Source organism: Lissotriton helveticus, chromosome 10 (assembly GCF_964261635.1).
Source record: "Lissotriton helveticus chromosome 10, aLisHel1.1, whole genome shotgun sequence".
Lineage (NCBI taxonomy): Eukaryota > Metazoa > Chordata > Amphibia > Caudata > Salamandridae > Lissotriton > Lissotriton helveticus.
The window spans coordinates 276,885,154-276,910,841 of NC_136071.1; the positions used below are offsets into that span (position 1 = coordinate 276,885,154).

A 25,688-nucleotide genomic window follows, 5' to 3' on the forward strand; every position below is an offset into this window, starting at 1 on the left:
GTGTGTGTGGCGTTGCGTGTGTGTGTGGCGTTGCGTGTGTGTGTGGCGTTGCGTGGCTGAGTGGCGTTGCGTGGGTGAGTGGCGTTGCGTGGGTGAGTGGCGTTGCGTGGGTGAGTGGCGTTGCGTGGGTGAGTGGCGTTGCGTGGGTGAGTGGCGTTGCGTGGGTGAGTGGCGTTGCGTGGTTGAGTGGCGTTGCGTGTGTGAGTGGCGTTGCATGTGTGAGTGGCGTTGCATGTGTGAGTGGCGTTGCATGTGTGTGTGGCGTTGCGTGTGTGGCGTTGCGTGTGTGTGTGGCGTTGCGTGTGTGTGTGGCGTTGCGTGTGTGAGTGGCGTTGCGTGTGTGAGTGGCGGTGCGTGTGTGAGTGGCGTTGCGTGGCTGAGTGGCGTTGCGTGGCTGAGTGGCGTTGCGTGGCTGAGTGGCGTTGCGTGGCTGAGTGGCGTTGCGTGGGTGAGTGGCGTTGCGTGGTTGAGTGGCGTTGCGTGTGTGAGTGGCGTTGCGTGGTTGAGTGGCGTTGCATGTGTGAGTGGCGTTGCATGTGTGAGTGGCGTTGCATGTGTGAGTGGCGTTGCATGTGTGTGTGGCGTTGCATGTGTGTGTGGCGTTGCGTGTGTGTGTGGCGTTGCGTGTGTGTGTGGCGTTGCGTGTGTGTGTGGCGTTGCGTGTGTGGCGTTGCGTGTGTGAGTGGCGTTGCGTGTGTGAGTGGCGTTGCGTGTGTGAGTGGCGTTGCGTGTGTGAGTGGTGTTGCGTGGGTGAGTGGCGTTGCGTGGGTGAGTGGCGTTGCGTGGGTGAGTGGCGTTGCGTGGGTGAGTGGCGTTGCATGGGTGAGTGGCGTTGCGTGGGTGAGTGAATGGTTAGCTGTTGCTTATGCGACGTATAGCACTTAATACTAAAGTAGGCAGACCTTCTTAGCCTTTGTGAGAATAATAGCAAAATAAAAATAAAAACCAGATCAAGTCAAGGACGCAAACGGCACCATGCTATTGTTTATTTACTCAGATGATTTGCATAAAAATGTAACTTGTGAGCACGTTTCTCTAACTCTCCAATAATCCCATTACAACACTTTGTACAAATGAGATTGGGACTCATCCTTCCGAAGTCGAGAAAAATGTGCAACGCTGTGTTGAAGTTAATTTTTTTAATTAACAAAATGCAAATAATGTGGAGAGATTTCAAGTGATTCAGGAATGGGCGCCCTTGTAAAGAGAAAGTACGGCCGGCCTGGGCAGTGATAGGGGAGGAGGGAGGAGAAATGCGAGTCACGGCAGCAGCAGCCTTTGATGTGCCTGCCGGCCGGCCGTGAATAATTAGGGGGTGAGAAATGCGCTCGGAGGGCTGCCTTTGATGTGGTAATGCGAGGCAGGCAGGCAGGCGGCTGGTGGCATTGTGCACGCGCTTTTTAGGGCTTGCGCAAGCGCAATGACCTAAAAAGCACATGCACTTGAAGGAATCGCCAGTGGAATCGCCAGTGGATAAACACTGGATAAGCCCCTATAGAGCTTCGCCAGCTATGCGCTGAAGCGCATCAGCAGGCGAGCCCTAAAAATCACTAGTATCTTCGTCTGGTTTCTGTTTACATGCTGAGATTGCATCCCAGTCTTCCTTTTTCGTGGCTAATAATCTAGGCAAAACTTGTATTAATAATTCTGGTAATTCTTTACATTTGTCTCCAAGACCGGTACCTGGTACTCGTATCTTATCTTCAGCTTCTAGAGCTGTCCAATCGATCTTTTTCTCTCCCACCTCCCAATCCTTTTCCTTGAGTTTTTCGTATATGCCCGCAGGCAACAGGACTTTTAACATTTTAATTATATCTGGATACGTGTATTCTCCCATACGTAGCATGTCTTTTAATTCTCGGTGGAACCCTGCTGGATCTTTGTCGTGACAGGGAATTAACTTCTTCATTTCTAAGAGTTCCATCTTGGTAACTGGGGTGTAAACAAATACTCGTTGCATTTCACCACCCGCTGTCCTAACTGGGTGTACTTCTCGTAACGGATGCTGTCTATCTATGTAAAACGGTTTACTTTCTGGAGGTGAGACATGAACAAAATGCGGATTTAGGAACGTTCTATATTTGTGGCGCTGTTCTAGAATGACACTAATTAAATCGGTGCCTAAACCTTTCCATCTATACTGGAGTAACTCGTTCAGGACATCATGTAACGGACCTGGATCAGAATGTTGACCCTCATACAGAGTAATGAGGTGTTGGATCATATACATACCCACCAGTCGCTGCTCGGCTGGGGGCAGTTTCAGAAACATTTGTGCCACTATTTCGTCTGGAAAAGTGGTAGAATCAGTAATCCATCGGACTGCTGATCGGGCTAGTTCTTGTTCATGCATGGTACTTAACTCACTATAACCGATTCGTGATTTCAGAATGTGATCGGTAGCTTGAAATACTTGTTCTAGAGAACCTTGTTCTGGTGCTGGAAGAGGAACAGTTTTCTTGTGTTCTAGGCGTAAATGTCGGTCTGGAAATCTAGATTTACCTACATACGCTATTCTGGCGGTGTTCTCGTCGTCTACCTCTTCAGTAGGAGAGTCATTTTCTTTCTCGCTTCCTAGAGCTTCTTTGCGTTGTTCGTGTAACCTTATTATTTCTTTACGTATTTTCTTGTACATACTCTCTATACTATTGAGTGTCTTGTGCTTACCCTCGGCTATATTATCACTCCACTTTGTCAGAATTTTCATTTCGGTCGGATCTTTAGTCGGGGAATCTTGTTCCCTAATTAAACAATTGATCAGAAACTTTAACAGCATGAACTGGATCTCAGATTTTCTGTGAGACATGACTTCACCAATACTTTCTGGATCTTGTCCTGTACGAATGAAACGATACATTCTGTCTAGATCTTCTTTCATATTCGGTAGGGTGACCAAATACTCGGACACCTGCCTTATACGTACGGAATATATAACCATACTATCCTCGCCTGGGACTGGATCATAACAGCATTCAGTAAGAGCTCGCCTGATTTCTGCAATGGACTGATATTTAGGCGTACGCTGTAACGCACGTTCATGTAACTCGACTGCCCCTAGACGTCTACTTGGCGGCGGGGTACCAGGAGGACCTCCTCCCGCGGCCCCTAAACTGGAATCGTCGACTGATACTCTTCGTGCTGGCAGAGTGACTGATGTGGCGGGAATTTGTACTACGGGCTGGACCGGGGGTACCGTAGCAGGTACTGCAACAGGTGCCCCGGTGACTGGAGGAGCAGGACTTACATTATTTACAGGAGCTGGCGGAACAGGATTTGCATATTCTGGGACTGTGTCGTCCAAATAGGACGAGAGAAAAATATCAGCTACGGTCGGTTTGTGACGTAGCTTGGTCGGAACTAAAGGTGGCGGAAAATTACTGGATGCCTCCGGGGTTGCTTTTGGCAAGCCCTCGGCAAGAAGAGGATACATACCCTTAATGAGGGCATTCCTCTGTCTGTCTGACTGTTCGGTTTTAACTCGTTCACCAATTTCGATTAGTTCCCTTTCTTGGGCTCTTTCTGAGGATTCTCTACTTAATTCTGACTTTCTGATTTCTTTTTCTGTTCTTTTATGAGATTCTTTGCGCCATAACTCGATGGCATCTTTCTGTGACTGTCTGGCTTTCTTTTTCCATAATACTTCTTCTACTCGCATGATGCACTCGGCATCCCATGTACCCGATACGGGCCATCTATATTTCTCTTCTAACTGTTTGGTGTACTCCACCCACAAGTCTAGATACAATATGGCACTTATGCCATGCTTTTGATACATAAAATGACCTGGACTGTCCCTAGGCGGGACAGGAACTGCTTCTTCTAACAGACCTTTTCTAGTTTTTAACTGACGTAACTTGGAAAACAATGGCATGACTGGGCTGGAGTCTAGACACAATACAATACACAATGAACACGATGATTACTAAACAACACATTCATACCACGACATTGAAATACATGAATGACATTTAGGATAACAGTTCGGACAAAACACTACCTGGAATACTGAAAACAGAATACATGAATTTCTCGAGAACAGAACGGACTAGAACAGAAACTAGATGCACTGCTAAAACAGTACGAAACTTACCGGTCTCATAAAGAGACACGTCAGGACCCGCATCCACCTAAGTGGACACTTCGTGTTGGATCTGTGTACCCAAACCCACGGACCAGAGACAATGCAATTGGCCCTGTCTAGATACTACCCCAGCAACGGTACTCACCGGGCAGCAAGAACGGAAGGCCTCGGACTGGACTGGACTGCTACGACGACGGACGGACGAACTTCGGACTTCAGTTACAGGTGAGCCTCCGGATACCTCGGACCTTGGACTCTCGGCTTGGGCTCTGGTCGGGACTCGCCGCGTTCCTCCACCGCCTCGTCTGGACGCTGGACCGCAACCTCCGTCTCCTCCGTGGGCCTGAGGGATACTTGAAGCAGAAATATCTGCACGTGGCCGGTATGGTTCCGTCACGGCTGCAGAGGATCAGGGGGCTTGCGTGGCTTCACCGGCGCGTGGGGAAAGGGCAAGTCCCTATTCGGGCGCCATTATGTGGTAAATAAATAAATAATACCTCTATTTTTGACTAGATATACAATAACAGATAGCTCAATAAATAAGAGTCAAGATTCGAGGTAGTAGGAGTTTGCAGGTTTAATACAGCATAAAGGACAGGAACAGGACAACCTGCACGGGAATAGGATGGCAGCGCTGCACGGGGCAGGGACAAAGGAATGGAATGGCTAACTTTTAATAACAGTGCACAAGTATATATACTTAAACAAAATACATGGTATTCAATACAATAGGCGTAGCAGTGGGCAGGGCCTGTAGCAGTCGCGAAAGATAAGGCAGAAAGTAGGTGTAACAAGAGGCGTGAACAGGGCGTATACATAGACATGTGATGTAAACGTAACGGAATATGTCACAAATGGGCGGAAACATGGAGGGGGCTACCTAAGGAGCCGGGACCTCTAACCTAGTGGTGCGCGCAAGCTGGCAATGACGTGTTACTAGGGAGAAGCTGGGGGCTATGACTTCTGAGCTAGAAGGAGAGACGAAAGTCTGGAGAGTCAGAGCGACATGTACCTAAACACTATCTAGTATCTGATGTTTAGAGAACATGTTGATAGAATCCAAAAGTTATCAGGGCAAAGGCTAACAGACACTAAGACTGGTGCATGCATTATTCTACATGTAGTGTGTGTTGAGGAATATTAAATGACCATAAATACAGTATTTCTCTTACATGGAGACGTAAAGGCTAGACGATGACTGAAACTATTGATGCGATTCAGTAGCTTAGGAATGCAGAGAAGGAGAGCTGGACTGATAACTAAAATCATAACATACTCTTGGCAGACTGGCAGGCAGAGCCAGGCCGAGCCGGGCACTGTGAGGCAGGAAGTAAGTGAAGGGTCAGGGATACAGGTGGGGGCTGTATCGCTCCTCGGAGAGGGTTCAGGAGACAGGAGCTGAATCTGAGTCCGGGCCCTTTTGAGGCCTAGAAACGGGGATTTTCAATGAAATAACGTGCACACTGAGAAACGTGGCAATGTAGCTTTACATAGGCCTAATACTCGTAGCTTTCACGAGAACTGGAAACTGGCATACTAGAGGTGGACACAACTGTAATTGCGTCTTTAATCGATCATGGGGAATACATATGCATATTAATCATGCACATATAACATAAGATGGGGAACACGTAGGGACACAGAACATGGCAAAATTTACTTTTCCACATTGTGCCAGCGGGTGAAATAGAGGGACTGAGTCATAGTGAGACCATCGGCACATGTGCCGGCAGGTAGACGGATTTATGCCCCCCAGATATGAGATTTAGGATCCTCTTCGGAGTTATATTTTGTTATCCCTGACACCCAGAGAGACATGGAGACGCTTCCTCTGAATTATAGATTTGAGGTCCATTTTTGACCAACTATTATTGACCTTCATCATTCTAAGGCCCTGTGCTCCCTATTTCAAAACGCTCAACAGTTCTATTTAAAAATCCAATGTCACCATTGCCACCATTACCAGAGTGGCTTGAGTCAGATCTTTGCACATTTTCTCACCTTTGATTTCCCCGGGGACCTCTGGTTCGTGTTGCTTCCCTCCTTGGATGCATACTTATCTAGGCAGATTTTTCACCCTGAAGTAGGTTGACATTGGAGTAAGGTCTATACTGAAACGCGGGTCGGCACCCACATTGATATCAGCCAGACCAGGACACTCACAGAAATTGAGTTCTATTGGATGGAGGAACCTTGGACCATCCTATAGTTATTCTAAAATATACAGATGTATATATTCAATGTAAGGATACACCACAGGTTTACTCCTTACTTCCTGGCCTACTGAAAATGATATTCTGCTGTTTTTATTCAAGGATGTCATTTTTGTTTGAATGATTGAAGTATGGGTATAGTTTGGTATGCCTGTTTGAGTATATGTGAGTCTGATTGAGACATCCTGGGGGATGTTGTTGCTTTTGGGTATCCGGGGTTTGTGCTCTATATTATCTTTATTGTTTGTTTATTTTGTGTGGTTCATAGTCGGTTACATTTTATAACTGATTTCACAGATTCATATAATATTATAATGTACTAAAAATGAGAAAAAAATAAAATTGAAGTTCTCAACCTTATGAGAAAGATTACATGAAAATACTTGGTCATTTCTGTGTTCGTGGGCTAATATGCAGCATTTTTGAACGCCTTGATGTATGATTCTATGCTGTAACTATATTCAATTACCAGGCTGGATTTGTTTTTGCTAATAGTTTTAAAGTAACTCTTGTTCAAGGGCCTGATTCAGTCCCCATTACTGTATGTCAAGCTTCACGTTCCTTTTAGGACAACGTTTCTATGTTCTTATCAACTTCTGCCTCAGGAATAGTTGGATCTCAGATTCGTGGCAGCATACCAGTATAATTCCAATCACTAAACAAGCATTGGGAAAGCCTGCACAACTGACCTTACCTGGTGCAATTGTTATTATTATTTTTTTTATTGCCAGCACATGCTACGATAAGCAAAAAGCATGGTGCCACATAAATGTGGCTGCCACATGTTTGCAATTAAATTTTTTAATGAATCAATCATCACATTTCATTTATACTGACAGCACCTACATGGCGAAGGTGACAAGCCCAGCAGAATGCTTGCATGGCTGCTCAAACGAGAGACAGCCAGAGACCCCATAGTAATGCTCCAAAGGCGGAATGCAACAATAACTACTACGCAGAGACTGATTAACGAAATGACTAGAGATCATCTCCAAGAGGTATACATGGGGGGCACGGAGTTGACGGGGTGGAAATCACAGAATATTTGGAGGGGGGCGAGACGTCCCCGATTGGCTCCACAGGTCAGGGAAGTTATTGAAGCTGCTCATCATGCTAAACGCTAACTTTAAGGTATTTATGCAAGATACTGTCAGGGAGATTGACGGAAGTGGTGAGGGCATTTATACATGAGGAACAGTGTGGATTTATTCTGGGATGGAGTATGGCCCTTAACATACGCAGGTTGGCACACATTATGCATGCAGTGAAAGACAGTCAAGAGCAACTGGCTCTCCTGTTGGGGGATATTACCAAAGCCTTTGACACAGTCTAATTACCTATCTACCGCAGGTTCTGCTGCAAATGGGCTTCGGCCCAAAATGTTGCCATTGGGTCAGGGTATTGTACACTTTCCCTAGAGTACGGGTCAGGAATCTTGTCAGAGGCCTAGGAAGTGAGGAGGGGTACGAGACAGGGCTGTCCACTCTAGCCATGGTTATTTACATTTACAATTGAACCTCTGCCGTCTTCGCTTCAAAAAGAGGCAGAGATGATGGGAGTGACGACACACCTGATCTCTCTATACGCAGACGACAAGATGGCCTACCTGAGGAGACCAGCTGAAACAGTCCCACAGCTCCTACAACATCTGGAGCGGTTTCAGAAGAATTACTGGACTATGCGGGTGACTAAACCGATACCATTGCTGTTCCCGTTGGGAGGTCTGAAAGGTAAATTGGTAACGCAGCTGCTGCAGGTGGGCCTGCGCTGGGAGGTGTTGTCTTTCAGATATCTGGGAATTATGATAGGCCATAGCTTTGAGGATCAGGAGCGTCTTGCAGTGAGCGCAATGATGTCTGGTCTGACTCGGTCCATCTAATTTTGGAACACACTACCGCTCTCCACTATGGGGAGAGTGGCGGTCGTCAAGATGGTGTTCCTCCTGAGGTGTCTGTATATTGTCCAGAATGTTTAGGACACTCTTCCCTGCAGTTCATTTATAAAACTGGACAGCCTCTTGACACTACTGGTGTGAGCGGAAAAAAGGAACAGGTTTGCATTATTACTATTTAAACGTGACACACGAGAGGGAGGACCAGATCTACCAGACTTCGAACTGTATTATTATGCCTCCAAACTGCAATATGTTGCACAATGGGCGCCAGAAGACGACAATGGTGAAAAAAGACTGCTGAGGGGAACACATGGAATGCTCTCCTTGATGGAATTACTCATGCTGGGAAATAGGGTCCTCGAGGGAACCCCATACCTCTAACGTCACCTTCGGGTATTAGTTTGCGCTATAGAAATATAGAGAACATTAACATTAACGTCAAATGATAGAGATACAGGAATAAGTCATTAAGAGGGTGTTTAAGAAACCACCCTTCACCAGAGACCTAGATATTTGCTGCCATTATGTCATATAGACCAAGACATGATGATGGCCCGATGGAGGGAGGGTGGCTGCATCACCCTGGGAGGCTTATACCCAGGAGAGACATGTCTGATATTTGAAGAGGCACAGGAGACAGTCGGGGTGACATGGGGTCAGTTCCTGCAATATGCTAAAATAACACATACAGTGAGAGAAATATGGACGGACTTTTTGAATGCCCCAAGGGAGACTGGCGCCTTACAGCTCTTGTTAATGGCAGGAACTACGAGGCACATGGTCACTTTCTATACAGAACACTGCCAGACGATAGAGGAATGATGAAACCTGCCAGAAGGGCAGATTTCCGGAGGGAGACTTAAGAGCCCCCTTAGAAGACACCGATTGGAGAGCAGCAAGTGAACTAGTCCAAAGGGTGTCCTGCAATGCACGCTTTATACTGATGCACTTTAACTATTTGCATCGAACGTACGTAACACCTTTCAAACTTAGCAGAATATACGTGGGGAGGGGAGCAACCTGTTCCAGGTGCGGGGAGGATGGTGCCTCGTTTTTCCACATGGCATGGGAATGCTGGACAATCCTTCAATACTGGCAGGATGTGGCAGAACGAAAGAGGGGAGTGACCGGGTTGATCCAGGCAGCTACTCCACAGGTCTGCCTATTGGGTGTAGTTAAGAAACCCAGAGAGGGCAGGATATGTTGGGAATTCTTGCAGTTGGCATTGGTACTGGCAAAGCAGAGGTTGGCCATTGGATGGATGAGCCTGAGGACGCCCTCCATGGTATTCACAAATAGAGGGACAAAGGGCTTTTACACATGAGGTCCAACACAGTTGCCCAAATGCAATATGAACATTAAAGTTGTGCTGTTCCTGAAAGATCTAGAATTTAGCACTATACAAAGGACAGTAAGCTACAGAGTCAAAGAGATGGGAATCTATTTCTTTGGAATGTAATGCCCTCACACACCCAGTTTTCCAGATCATTCAGGAACAGCACAACTTTACTTTTCATATGACGCCCTCCATAGAACTGTGGCACAAAAATATGATAGAATGGACCCGGGCGGAGGAAATGTATATAAAAAGACCAGCGGAGATGATAAGTTGGAGGAACACATAAGAGAGTGGGCAGCTCTTATGGGCAGTATGTCCCGGGATACTGAAGAGAATGACACAGAAACAGAGGCTTAAGATGGCCAACGGGCAGAGGACACCCAGGAGACACAGTCTAGTAAGACCTAGCAAGGGTAAGTTATGACCGATGCAATACTTATAAGCCGGGCACAGAACCAAGGTGGGGTAGGAATTATATGACAACAGGCCAGATATGGTGGTCAATTTGAAGAATGTACAGCTCCAGAGAGAACTGGGGGAAAGCCAGTTGGAAGGATGTGACCGCACTGTACCCAAGGTGGGGATGACGTTAGATTTGGTTTTTGTTCTTGTTGTACTGAGTATATGCTTATATAATGCATGTGGCGACAACTGAAATGTGATGCGCAGATGGACACATATTTGACCATTGTAATTCGAATAACATGACAAATCTGTGTGAAATAAAGCTCAATTAAAAGATTGCGAGAAAAAAAATCATCAAATTTGTATTTAATTGAACAGTAGACATGATTCCTAAAAGGAAGATATAGCCAGGAGGGGTATACAAATACTTCTTGGTTTAAAAAAAAACATCACAGGTAAATATAATTCTAGTTGGCAAAATGAAACGTAGTATTGGCTTTGAATTATTAGAACATGAAGACAGTTTAAAACACAAAAGGATAAAGGCAAAATGCCATCAATCGCAGTGCAAGAGAGCAAATGGCTGAAGTGGGATGACCCACTGCATGGTCTAGCCAACTACCCATATCCTTAGCCCTGTAGCCAAAAACATGCAAGATACAGCCTTAAAAATGTATACTTAACCCTGTTTCATATTCCTCTACAAATAACACTGCACCCATACCCTTATCACTAGCCTGTATTATGCCTGTACACATAAGGTCTATTCTTGTACTGTTAGCCCTGTACCATTAATCCTGTAACCTTACCTCCACACACTCTAGCATAACCCCGTACTCTTAAACATGTATCCATAACCATGCACCATTAGCTCTGTAGCCCTAGCCTTGTATACTGCACCCATGCACTCCCCAGCCATAGCCCATCTTTAGCCCTGTACCCAGACCATGTAGCTATAGTCCTACACCCCTAACCTTTACCCATAACATTTACCCTTATCCGTGTATCCTCTATCATGTATTATTATCCTCATAAACTTAACCCTGTACTCATAACCCTAACACTGCCTGCCAATCTTCCACATCTCCTCCTCCATCATAGTGCTAGGCACTATGTCCCCGAGACAAAATTAAGGCAACTCTCTGGTCGGTCAGAGGATCACAACAAATACAATACACTGCCAACCACATGCCACCCTACCAACTGGCAGTGCAGCGTGCTGCCTGCCTGAAAGTGTGCTTCGGCACCCCACATTGGGGTATGAAGCTCTATATAAATGCTACAACAGATTTAGGTAGAAATGGGAAGAGGCGCCATCAACTAAAACTTTGTAAAGCAGACGCCTACAAGGCCCAACAGTTCATCCAATCACTCGAAAAAGAACATCCATGACAGGAAAAAACTGATACATGCAGTACACAGTTTAAGGCCTACAGCACTCTCAAAACACTTTCCTTGAGCCAACAATTTCTGGTGATGAGGGGAGAGAACAGGTTGGGAGGGCTCATCAATAGAAAGTGATGTCAATTCAATATTTTTTACATCCAGTTTCAGTTTAAAAAGTGTCTTCTGTTATGACTGGCTTCACAAAGAAAATCAAACCAATATTAACATTTAGTTTGTAAATTCACATTTTTTCACATTTTCTTTGGAAGATGAAATTACTTTCATGTTGTTTCTGTTATATTGCTTTCTCTCGATTAGATAGAATAATGCATTCTTTATCTATTGTAAAGTATGATAGGATACCCTATTGGGTACTTGTGGATGAGATGGAAAGTGTTAAGAGGGACTTTCATCCCTGCTATTTCCCCCGACACTTCCTATTAGTTGCATTGCTCATTTAAATAGGTAGGCAAGCCACTGAACTTGAGCCAGACTCGAGCGAGATGCGTGTCTCCGACTCAACTGAAGATCCTTTTGGACCCTTGTGCCCCAAAAAGCCGAGGTTTCATGTGGTTTCGGTCTACACCCTTGCTCTAACCTCATGCGCAAAGAATTAAAGACATAGCAGTGACCTTTGATGTAAAAGCCGAGATAGAAAAAGAAGCTCATTAGTGGCTGAATGAAACCAGGAACGCAGGATGAATCCTGGCTTCCCCACCTCACCAAATTGTGTGATCCTAGGCAAGTATTTCATTTCACCAAGCCTCCTTTTTTCATTATCACTTAATAGCACCTTCAAACATACGAGTTCAGGATGTGCACTGTACAAAACCCTCTAATGTTTGTATACCAGACTATAAGGTTGTTCCATGTAGACTACCTATTGGGGAATAGAGGGTACACATGACAAATGACTTGTCGCTTAGTTTACTAGTAGCATTTTTATGGGGAGGGAGAAGGGCATGAATGGTTCTAAGTGTATGTTTGATCACTATCACTTTAAAAACATCTGATGTACTACGGTGAAGCGCTTCTGCATGTGAAATTAATACACTTTTCGAATTTTGAAGACATTTTTATCATATTTGTATATGATTTACAAGCAAAATATTTTCTGGGGTCGGTTTGTGCACAGGCGACCTTTTGCTCGGCTGTGCCTGATAATTTGTTGGCTCCGTCGCCTCTACCACCTTACAATTGGACTGATTAGGATGGGAGAGTGGAGACTGCAGGGGCATAGAAAATGAAACAAAAATAAAGCCTCTTTAATCTTTAAATGGTTTTAGAAGACTAGAAAAAACTCAAAATGAGGCTAAAGTTGAGGCCTCAGCTCCAGCCCACTGAGAATTGTGTGGGCCTGGCTTCTGAACATGCCGATGCCCAGGCTATGTCACACAACGTTTTTGGTTGAGGAGGAGGGTGGAGGGATCTGAAGGCCTTTTAGCCCAATGGATGTTGCGCGCACAGGTACTATCATCTAACAGATGCTCACATCATGCTTAGAAAGATCACTATAATGCCTGAGCTTTGGATGGATTTAACCCAGATCAGTGACTGGGGGTGAAATATGAAATACCAGCATTTGTAAAGCGCACAGCTACCTCCGGCGTGGTGTCCCGACACTGGGGGCCGTTGGAAAGATTAAGCGAGCAATTGCCCAGAGTCACATGGTGCTGGGCTAACCTGCCGCCGGCGATCAAACCGTGAACGCCAGAGTCGAGCACCCTGGCAGCTGCACCACACCTCTTCTACGGGTGAAGGTTTGATTTGTTTAGCATTCCGTCCATTATCTGTTCTTTTTGCATGGGCCACCATTATGCCAGAAGTGGATACCATCATGCCATTTATATCAACGGAGCACAAAGAATTGGCACCAGTATTAAATAAAACGTGGGCACCCTCATGCCACAGACAGCCCACAATATACCAGAAATTACAACCATTAAAAGACTCATGAGACTTTTGCTAGTGGTGGGTTCTATCACATCAGTTATGGACCCTGTACACATGGTGGAGGGGAATCACAGGATGACATGCATTGCATAATATAGAGGGCAGGTCAATGACCTCTTTTGTGGTACACAAACTGTTAACATGCGCAAACACACTGGATGCATGCATTCATCCTCACAGTAATCAAGCTGCTACTAAACTAACCTTTCTGCACCTGGCCCATTCCCATACAGTTCATGCTTGTCATCAGCACAGGTCACAGTGGAGCTTGCCGTACACTGACCAAAAGACAATGTATGTAAATCAAATGGTAGTCAATGAAGTAGGAGTTGGCCAACAGCTGAAGTGAATGTGAGCATATCCATGTATAAAACTGGCATCCATCTTGGAAAATGTTTTTAGTATAGCCAAAGGGTGAATAAACTCTGTTAAAATTATATCAGTTTACTACTATTATCAATCATTATGAAATGAAATGGGTGAGAGGTCAAAAACAATATAACATTAATGTTGAAGGCCATGCTGAAGGAAAATGAATCTTCTAATGCATGTGACTTGGGACCTATATTGTAGCTTCACAATCATAAGGAACCAAAAAGGTATCTGTAACCCACCTTAAATTGCTAGTGAATCAGGATACAACCCATGTCAGTGGCATCCTATATCTACTTGTAATTAAGTGACAGATAATGCAGTATTAACAGGCAAAGTTAATGTGTAGTAGTGCATTCAATATTTTCTGTGCCCATTTTCTACCTTTCCATTTCTAAGTCTGCTGATGATATTAGTAAAATTATTCAGAAAAGAGTGTTTTAAGAGCTGTGGGCCAAATGTACAAACATGAGGAATACAAATTTCCTTTTTGCAATTATCTCCGAATCGCAATTGGGAAAAATATATTCCTATGGAATCTTTTTTTATTCCCAAATAGCGATTCCTAGTAGGTCGCAAATCAAGCTACCTCATGAATATTAATGAGGTAGGGTACAATCTGCAACTCAGTAGGAATGGTGGCCTGCTTTCCTTAAAGGAAAATGGGATGCGTTTAAAAAACAGAAAATAAAACTTTTAAGTTTCGTTTTTTTAAGAGTAGGCAGTGGTCCTTTTGAACAGTGGGGCAAGTTTCCTCCGCCTTAGCTGAGGACCCACCACTGAGTTATCCACGAAACCGTGGCTCCTGTTAGATGCCAGAGTGAAAAGTCACTGGCCACTCCACAGGGTATGGCAACTATCCTCCCTGGAGCCGAAGCAGCTAAGTGAAAGATGTCTAATGATGGAATGAACCCAATCAGAACACGAACCACCGCTGGGGATACCAGGGCTGGAGATCCTTGGCCACCTTAGAGACAGCGCCCCACCCCTGGGATCACACATAAATTATGTAAACTTTGCATATGGTGGCGTAAAATGCAAGAGAAGGCCAGCACCCTGCTATAGAACACCAATCCACATTAGAGTTCTCAAACAAAATCTTGCAATAAATTAGGCGACCACCTTAGGTGAAGGGGGTGGGAGTTTGAATATGCTCTTTAAATTGTTACCTGTGTCAATACCCGCTTTTAAATTCTAGAACAATGTGCCCTTGTTATTTAGATGCTACAAGGATGTCCTGTTACTAGACTATGAATATAACAGCTAATGACACAAAGACATTAATGGGTGAAACCAAGTCTCCTTAAGCGCTAGTTTCCTTTGCTGTGTCAACACTTTAATATCTCCCTTTGTTTCTCAATCCCACAAGTTAATTTCCTGACTAATTAAATGTTGCTATATTTTACTGAGAGATTTTCTGGTCACTTATAGATTTGTTGATAACAGTAGGCACGGAGATCCGTGGTGCAGTACCCTACATTGCCACACAAATAGGATCAATAGTAGAAAACAGGAGGGAAGACACTGTTACCGTCATAGTGATACTTTTGACACTAAATACTGCCAACAAGGGCTTATGAATGGAACCCTTTCTTTTTTTCCAACTTGACACTTGGAATATAAGATACCATTCAAGTGTTGTCTTATTAGGTCTGACTTGAGAGTACAGGCTGCTGTAACACCTATTGTTACCAATCTTTAAACTATAAATAGTGGGTTACTATATGAAGTGCTTCCATTGGAATGCACAAGGGACTATTTTACATCTGAAGATTACAATTCATTGTCACACTATTTAGCAGAATCAATTATTTATCACCAATATGCTCTTGTGCATACAAAACAATCCTCGTTTGTTACTTTTTTCTAGCATTGACAAATCGAACAGGTCAGGCTTTAATGTGCTGAACTACATTGGTGCATGCAACACATCTAAACAGCATTTGTGAATGTCTTTTTTTTTTACATAGGTTGGCAAAGGAAAGCCATGCAAATTGGCTTTCCCAATGTTTGTTATATCTGCTATAGATTCTACCTCTGGTATCAGTCAAGGACTTACACCTTTTGATGCTAAGATAAATGCAATAAAATGATATCACTAAATACTATAAAAACCCTGAATCATATAAAGGAGAATGTCCCACATCACCCGCACCCCTATATTTACTTTATTATCTGAGGTGTCTATGGGCTGGGAAAGAAGGTTTTACTGCTCTCATAGTTCTCAACCTGGAGGTAGAGCATGGCTGAAGTAGCTGGAATGGTGCATGCCTTTTAAAAGAGCTCCCTGGACCTCAGGAAAATCTTGATTTATCAGACACTGGCGCCATAGCTCCTGGACCCCCAGACATTCCAGGGGGCTCTGCTGCTTTACCGCCTCATTCCCACCTGCTGGTTTCCTGACTAGGACTCCCCAGGAACTGGGCCCTGATGTTGCGAGCAGAGAGGGCGGCCTTGCCCCCCATCACCCCTTAGGAATCACTGAAGAACCTCCCGGCACAGAGTTCAACCCTGTGCCCCCTAGTCAGCAGAGACTGAGCGGTGGATGTGCCCGTGTTTCTCCTGCAGGGACAAGACCAGGCTCTTGGCGGCTGAAGTGGAGCCCGCCTACAAGCTGCGCGGAGACCTACATCTGAGAGAGCCAGGAGCTGCATATTAGGGAAAAATCTGTTTCACGCTGGAGTGGCGAGTGGTGTGGCTGCCCCGTCCTTTTGCCCTTCCTTCTCTACTAGCTGAGAAACGGTGGACTGGTCACTGGGCAGGCCTGAATCAGAGCCCTCGTACAGGATCCCATAAAAGAAAAGGCAATTGCTGAGGACGCACAATGAGGTGTTCCCGCCTTCCATCGATCCTGAGACCCTGCGGCTCCCCTCTACTGCTGTGCCCCAGTGTGAGAGGCTGTCCTGGTATTTGATGTCCACTAATGTAAGTTGGCACCTTGCACCAGTCCAGACAACACTTATGGTGATTTAAGAGGTCTTAGACAACCTTAGAAAGCTATCCAAGTGGTAGCTGTGGAGAGCAGCCTTCAGGCTTAGTCTTGGAGTGTAAAGCACTTGTTTTACCAGAATGCAATCTTATAGTTTAGATTAAATGAAAGAGACCCACATAAAGTATTCATAAAAATATGTATTTATTATACAACACTATCTAGTACGTTACAGTATCTCCTACACTGAGACAGACACAAAGCACACATTACTTAAGCAAATAAATCATAGTAAATAGCACTAATACACAGTGGACCCCAGGGGGACCAAACCATATACTAAGAAAGTGGTATAAGAACCGCAACTCGAGTCAGAACAATGTCGAGAGGACGTAGAATTGCTGGGGACCCAAAGAACCACTCAAGGTAAGTAGATAGGGACCCCAAGGAGAGCGGGTGCAGTGTGTGAACGCGACTGTGTGCTCCGAACAAGTCTATGTGCAAGTCGCGGTTGGAATGTAAAAGATTGGGGACCATTCCCAGTGAAACCCTGTGGAAGACAAAAGGTTGGAGAGCCAACCCACTGTAGATACCGTGGTACCCAAGTTACCTATCCCAGGGAAGCCGGGTGTGAAGTGGCGTCAGACACCGACGTCGAACCCAATGGAGGACTTCGGGAAAGTGCTGCTGCTGGAAAAGGAGAAAGTGTCCGGAGGAATCCAAACGTCGCATTCTCTGCTGGATAGACCTCGCTACCATAGTAGTAATCCATTAAACCAGTGTGCCTCGGAGCACTGGTCCTCACCTAGATCATTAATCAATACCGAAATCAAAATCTTTGCAAAAGCATCCGACTCAAGCTCCTTCGGGTGTTCCCGGATCTGGTTTACCCGGATCAATGTGGCTTTATACCTGGATGCAATATGAAGCACTGCACCAGACGTCAGCAACTGGCATTATTTCACATCCACAAAATCCAAGACCCATATGCCCTTCTCCTTGTCAACTTTGAGAAAGCATTTGATTCCACTGATTGGTCCTTCCTCAATGGGATATTAGGATGCATGGCCTTTGGGACATGATTCAGTTGATATGTGGTGCCCCTGTACTTATCCCCCTCAGCTCAAGTACACATTAATGAGACACTCTCTGACCCCTTCCCAGTCTGCAGAGGAACCAGGCAAGACTGCCCCTTGTTACCCCTTCTCTTTGCCCTAGCGATGGAGTCTTTGGCTTTGCTCATCAGATGGGACACATAGTTACAGGGTTGACGATGGAGGAGAATGCTGGATGTCTCTTTATGCAGAAGATGTCCTGCTATACTCAACAAACCCCCATTAAATGGGACCACACATGATGCGGATCCCTTCTCTTTAAGAGGAAGCATTGGGCCTACATACCGACTGGGCCAAATCTCTACTGGCCCCCCTCACAGGGGACTCAGATGCAGTTGTTTGCACACTTCCATCCCCATTCAACGCTGTTTCCAGTATTTGGGTATACATGTTTCAGTGGAACCAAGCCTGACCTGGAGCTTTAATCTTTTCCCCCTTTTAACTCGTATGAAGTGTAACTTCCACAAATGGGCACAACTCCCACTCCTAGGCAGGGTATCATTTTTCAAAATGATGGCCCTGCCCATTCCTCTATGTCCTGCAAATCTTTCTGCTGACAATCCACGCATCCTGGTTCTGAAAACTCACTGACTTGATTCACTCCTTCCTCTGGGCCGGACACCCGCCCCAAATTGTCCTAGATAAATGCAGTTAATTGACCTACAGTGGGGATATGGGCATGGCTCTATTACTGGGCTTCTCAACTATCAATAGTGATAAATGACAGGTTGAGTGGGTCCTAGGGGGAACCTGGCATAAGGGCTAGACCTGTCCCTCTTGGGCCTAAACGAAGTCCTCCACAGAGGCTCACTTGCCCAACACCTTCCAGAGTCCACTAAATGGGTAGTCCTAATATGGCGAGCAACACTCAGAGTTCTAGGTGGGAGAAGAAAACAACACAGCATACCCTAGGGTGGAAGGAGCACTGGCTCTGCTATGTGCCGAGGTGAGAAGGACTTGGTAAATGGAATAGATAGAAATTACCTACCTGGTAGATATATGGCAAGGGACTTCCATGAAATCTTTTCGGGAGCTGCAATCCCACTTCACTGTCTCTACCACTCAATTGCATAGACACCTACAGCTAAGGCACGCACTCTCCTGCCATCTGGAAGAAATTGTAGACCCCACCTCAAGAATACAATCCTCCCAACGCTAAACTACTCATGGGTGAGTGGGGGAAACAAGGGGTGTCTCACAAATATACATATCCTTGGTGTTTAAGACCCCAGACAAATTTGTCTCCCCAAAACAGAATTGGGAATCCTGGGATGGGCTAATGGATGAAGCCGATTGGAGAGACAAGCGACTGACCACCTCAAACTGCCGTGGAAGGCTCGTAGCAAGGGCTATGCCAGAGTACTCTCGATGCACTGCACCAAATGCAGACTTACACCATATAGTCTGGCCATAGCACTCATAATGCATTACTGGAAGGCCGTGGAGATGGTGCTGGCCAGAGTACTAGAGAAGCCTGTGGAGTTGTCCCCTAGAGTTGCCTTGTTGGGCATTGTGGTGGACCTGGAGGGGCCACTTAGAGAACGTACACTGGGGGGCATTGCTACTCTAATTCCCAAATTGTCTCATTGCTTGTCATTGGAACGCGAATCTGCCACCTGGCATCTCTGCGTGGCACACTGCTATGGGCTGGTGTGCTCAGATGGAAAAGCCTATCTACTCAGCCAGAGGCTGTCCGCGTAAATATGCTAAAATAAGGAGGTGCCGGGGGACTCATTTTGGCCCAATTAACTAACTGTCACTGCAGTGGTAGATGAGACAATGCGTATTGATGTTCCCCCAGATCGGGGGCAATGTAAAGTGATTTTTGGGCAGGACATGTCTGTTCTTTGACATTATCTATTTTGAATAAATAAATAAAACTGGTAATAAACAAATACAGTTCTCACCCTGGAATTCTGATACCTTGCCACCGTTGTAAACAGAGTGCATAGTAAAAACGTAATAAAAAAAACAAATAGGTAATCGCAGCCTCCCAGGTGTAAAAAAAAAAAAGTCGTCAAACCACACCGCTAGTTAAGAATGCCATATCCATGCACACAATTACACCACAAAGTACCACATATTAGACACCATAACGGCACAAAATGACAATACTGTTAAGTTGTAAAAGAGATTAAAGTTAAAATTGTGACAAATTTCCAACACCTATAGACAAAAGAGTGTTGTAAAATTCATACAGTTGTCGTGTGTGCTACGTGACATCATTGGAGAAAGGAGTTCGCATTACTTATGTAAGTTTTACAGCTGCTTATCTTTGTGCTGCAGGCAGGGGTTTTCATGGGAGGGGTGACCATGTTAAACCCCGTGTCACTCACCCTGCCCTGAGAGAGCAGTTAGTGTTGAGTGTTTATTAAAATATAACATTTTAACAATTTCAGCTGCGTACTACCCCTCACGAGGGGCGGGCTGAAGCCCAAAGTTAGACGTTTAGTCAAGATTATATAAAAAAAAAAAACACTCTGCGTGAATTATTGTCTATACTGTCGAGTTCACATGTAGTTTCTGGTACGGGGGGCGGGGAGGGGGGGACTTTTATAATAACGTCACAGTACACCCTGCATCAACTCAGAATGACTTCGCAGTCCGAATCCACAGGGGGTTTCAGTGGGATGAAAAAACTGAAGGGGTCTCTCAAAGGGTCGTGGCCAATGTAATTAAGGGCAAGTAAGCCAAAATATATGCTTTTCATAGTGAACCGCTCGGCTGATAATTAGGTGCCTCTGTCATTACATCACAGGATATACAATACAACAAGTAACATTACACCTCAAACAAGGCAAGCCTATTGGTTTTGTCAATGGGTGTTAGTTGCATAAGATAAATAAGCAAGAACTATGGCTTCGTTGTATAGAATATTGAAAATGCTTCAGTTCTGAAACGAAGAGACACTGAAAGAACAAGTCTCTTTGAAGTTACATCAAAGGCATTGGAAGGTGGTACTGCTGCAGAGTTAAGATTTTTTTTCACCCCGAGGGTGAGGGCAAAAGTGAGGAGCCCGACAGTGATGAGCACCGGCAGGACCCGTCCAATTTAAAGCCCTGTAAGTTCACCTTACATAATATATTAAACTCATCATAGGTGCAAAACACAGTCATTACGCTGCAACTGCACATGTTACACTGGAGTAAATTGTTACTCACCTATAAAGTATGACGTCATAGAGCGTTCTGCCCTGTACATTGAGTAGATGAGCGTAGATCGCACGGCTATCCTCTGTGCGCATGCGTTCTACGTCATTCGTGAGGAGTCCCTGCAGAAAAGACTCTGTGTCGGATCCTTCAATCCGCAGTAGGCTGCGGTTCTCCAACGGGAAACAGGACAAATCTCTCCAGTGACCGGCGCCGGACGCATGTGGCACACGGCGCAGCGCCCGCAGCAGACAGGCCGCCAGCATCCTCCTGCATGGAATGCGCGCCCCGCATACAATGGAAGCGAATTACTACCATCTCACACGGCAAAAGTACTCTTCCGGGGCAGTGAAAACTACTTCCAGAGCACGAAGACGTTTCTCTAAAGTTTTCAGAACAAGCAATAAACTAATTCGTAGAATATTCCAGAAGAGGGCGCCATTGTATCGGACAACTCAGTTTTTGGAGTCGTTACTTTATTGTCCAAAGTCACCCAGCTAAACTTGTATTGAAATTGTATTTATATAGCGTTTGCTACCCCTGCCGACGGTTTGGGGCGTTTTATAGCTGGCAGGGCAACGATGGGTTACAATTATTGTAGATTTGGTGTTTTTTTTTGGATTACTCTTGTGCTCTCAGTAAACAAAATATTTTCCTCCATTTTGTTGTGGTGGCGTATTACGTTTATTTATTTTGTATTTATTTATTAATGCTTTTTTATATAGCGCGGAATTTACCCAAAGGTGTCAGAGCGCCTCACAATAGAACCAAGTAGGTACATGAGGAGATTTACATACTTACACATTACAGATACAAACGGAATAGTTGAAGAAGAAAAATCAACCCCACCCAAAAAAACAAAGCAAAAAAAAGGATTAGGTTAGACCAGGCATAGAATACATTTTTACAACATTGTATTATTTATAGAAGTGTCTTTGGAAGAGAAGAGATTTGAGGTCAGTTTTGAGAGTTCGGGTAGAGGTGGTGGTACAGAGTGATGGTACGTTAACTAAACCCTAAAGAAGGGGAAAAGAAAAGGGAAATGAGGAGAGAGCAGAGTAGAAGCCAAAACAAGCATTTGCAATGCAATAGGTCTCGTATTAGGAAAGTTTGAGCTATTGGTATTGTAAATGACAAATTTTTTATTTAGGTTTTGTTTTTGAAAATAGCGAAATTAATAGCTTTGTCATTTACCATGCCAATAGTTATAACTTTCGCAAATGTGACACCTATAGCATTTGTAATGCAATATGTGTTGTATTTACGTGACTTACATGTATTGATATTACAAATGACAATGGTTTTTAATTTTTTTTAATAATTAATACTTAAATAAAAGTCTGATGCCTGATGTTTGTGGATGTCTGACACATGTGGATGCCTGACGCTTGTGGATGTCTGACGCCTGATGCTTGCGGATGTCTGACGCTTGCGGATGTCTGACGCTTGCGGATGTCTGACGCCTGCGGATGTCTGACGCCTGCGGATGTCTGACGCCTGCGGATGTCCGACGCTTGCGGATGTCTGACGCTTGCGGATGTCTGACGCTTGGTGATGTCTGACGCTTGGTGATGTCTGACGCTTGTGGATGTCTGACGCTTGTGGATGTCTGACGCTTGCGGATGTCTGACGCTTGCGGATGTCTGATGCTTGCGGATGTCTGATGCTTGTGGATGTCTGACGCTTGTGGATGTCTGACGCTTGTGGATGCCTGACGCTTGTGGATGCCTGACGCTTGTGGATGCCTTACGCTTGTGGATGCCGGACGCTTGTGGATGCCGGACGCTTGTGGATGCCGGACGCTTGTGGATGCCGGACGCTTGTGGATGTCTGTTGCTTGTGGATGTCTGTTGCTTGTGGATGTGTGACACTTGTGGATGTGTGACACTTGTGGATGTGTGACACTTGTGGATGTCTGACGCTTGTGGATGTCTGACGTTTGTGCATGCCTGACGCTTGTGCATGCCTGATGCCTTTGGATGTCTGATGCTTGTGGATGCCTGACGTTTGTGGATGTCTGATGCCTGATGTTTGTGGATGTCTGTTGCTTGTGGATGTTTGATGCATGTGGATGCTTGATGCTTTTGGATGCCTGACGCTTGTGGATGTCTGATGCTTGTGGATGTCTGACGCTTGTAGATGTCTGTTGCTTGTGGATGTCTGATGCTTGTGGATGTCTGATGCTTGTGGATGTCTGATGCTTGTGGATGTCTGATGCTTGTAGATGTCTGATGCTTGTGGATGTCTGATGCTTGTGGATGTCTGATGTTTGTGGATGTCTGATGTTTGTGGATGCCTGATGTTTGTGGATGTCTGACGCTTGCGGATGTCTGACGCTTGCGGATGTCTGATGCTTGCGGATGTCTGACGCTTGGTGATGTCTGACGCTTGTGGATGTCTGACGCTTGTGGATGTCTGACGCTTGTGGATGTCTGACGCTTGCGGATGTCTGATGCTTGCGGATGTCTGATGCTTGCGGATGTCTGACGCTTGGTGAAGTCTGACGCTTGGTGATGTCTGACGCTTGTGGATGTCTGCTGCTTGCGGATGGGCGGATGGGCGGATGGGCAGGACACTTGTTGAAAGAAATACAGTGAAAAGCGTGCAATAGAAACACGCCAGTATAATATGAGCTCTCCCTCCACCAATCAGCATAGTTGACAATCCGTTGACTTTCCGATGAGGGGGGGGAGGAGGGGGGTTAGTCATGAGTATAAGAGAAAGAGATCCCTTTAAGCTGAAAGCAAATAGACAGTTTTAAGAGGGAGATAAAAGGTTCGAAAAGAGGGTGACCCATTAATGTCTGTGCCTGTGGATGCATTTTGTCAGGATGGTGAATATGTGATGAAAGAAGATGGCAAAGGCACAAAAAAAAACGAGCCTAACAGGGGCAGAAAAAACGCCGCCGCGAAATGAAATCCCTTTGAAGTCAAGCTGCTGAATGATAGGGAATCTGAAAGGCCTCTAGGAACCTGTAACACAAGCTCTTGGCATTGCTGTGGGGAGGGGGGAGGAGAAATGCGAGTCACGGCCGCCAGGCCGTGAAGTGTGAAGCAGTGGGCGGGAAAGAAGATCCCTTTGAAGCTGCTGGGCAGAAATGCGAGCTCACGGCCTGGCGGCCGTGAAGTGTGAAGCAGTGGGCGGGGAGGCAGGAGCAAATGGTATGGGGAGCCTTTGAAGAGCAAGCCAGAAACACCAGGGGGGCGGAGAAGCAGATTGCCTAGGAGGCAGGCAGAAGGCTCGGGCTCGTGCATGTGCACATGCACTCGTGGAAAACCTCTTTTTGGTAGACCTTAGTTTAAGTCTTGGTTTCACTGCTATAGACTCGTCCTATTCCATTCCTGCGGAATGGGAATAGGCCGAGACCTAAAAAAGGGGGGGGGGGGGCTCAACAGACAGACCCCTACCTCTGTAGAGTAAGAGAAGAAAGGGGCACGAGAGCTAAAGCTAATCTAGTAGTTGTTTGAGGCTTTCCTCCATTATTTTCTTTTTGTTGAGTTAAAAAAAAGGGTAGCATAGGCACACCCTACCCCCATAATAGTACAAGTAACTACTACTTCAAAAAAATATAAAAACAAGGGCAGACACTTACCTGCTTCTTTGTTTCTGTCGAGGGTGCTGGGGGGGGGAAGAACTCTGAAGAACCTGAAAAAGAAGAAGACAACGTTGGAACACCTGAGCGAAAGACTAGGCGCACTTGACAATAAGATACTGTATACGACTAAATAAAGAAGTAATGACGCACTTTAAGACCATCCTGAGTAGTTCTTTAGCAACTGTTACAGGCATCTGGTCACATAAGGTTGGAGAATACGGGTGATAGAGCAAGCTTCGCATCGCGACTTGCTCGAGTCATGAACCTCGCCCGTGTGTAATCAATTAATAAAATTTGTACGTCTTACTAATCTTTTATTTTATATTCGAACGAAGTAGAGGAAGCTTGCGTATGTGTATTTCTAATACAACTAATCCGTGTCTCTAAAACATGGCCGCCGCTTGGAAAATTGCTTCTGCGCATGCGTCAGTCACACTCACGTGACCTGACGTAGTTATAAGTTTGGTGGGAAAGGGTGCGCATGCGTAATACACAGCTCTCGTGAATAACGTGGTGATGCTTTTGTGGATGTGTATATGTTGCTAACATTTAAACTGCATAGTATATTTTTATAATGATAAGTTTAAAGTACACAACCCATGATGTGTTTTTCATACAGTCACTTCTATGTTTTAATTTGTTTTCGCTTACTTTTCATGTATCCTCGACTCGGAGGGGTGCTGGGCTGGGGAGTCCATCTTGGAGGGTATTTCTGCGCAGAATCACTAGAGGCTGCCACGACATTGAACTCAGGCCAAAGAAGGTTGATGCCAGAGCCACCCTGGGAAAGTACACCTTCACCCAGCAGAAGCATCATGATTATGTTCTATTGTATCGAAATGTATTCTTTCCATTGTATTCTGTGCGGCTTTCTCATGGGAACCCCAATCTCGCTAGGCGGTACCCAGAGATGCAAAGTAGGCCTCCAAATAGTCTGTTCTGATTGGTGTGTTACCCAAACCCTACCTTAGGACCAATCCAAATTGAGGGATTCTGACACTTTGCAACATTGGGGGGTGGTACACCGTCCCAAAACAGTATATCTACCCTGGGTTCACCTAGGGAAACTGTCCGACTTGTCTGGTTTAGCTGACCTGTCACTGACCCAACGCACTCAATAGGTGACTTGATACAGAGGTGCTGCGGAGCACTCTGTCCGAAATTTGACCATAGACTCTGAAGGTTTTACTGAACCTTAAGTGCTGGCGAAGCACTTTGCTGGGGAATTCGCTGACCCAATCGGGGTCCTGATCGATA

At 45.3% G+C, this 25,688-nt stretch overlaps 1 protein-coding gene across 1 annotated transcript in view; it reads right to left on the reverse strand.

Moving 5' to 3' along the window:
- The window catches only part of IBA57 (iron-sulfur cluster assembly factor IBA57), a 170,912-nt gene that overhangs the window by 76,384 nt on the left and 68,840 nt on the right, over positions 1–25,688 (reverse strand). The window contains exon 4 of the mRNA XM_078662710.1: positions 24,429–24,481. Coding sequence (XP_078518836.1) covers positions 24,429–24,481 — 53 coding nt within the window. The remainder of the gene's footprint in view (positions 1–24,428; positions 24,482–25,688) is intronic.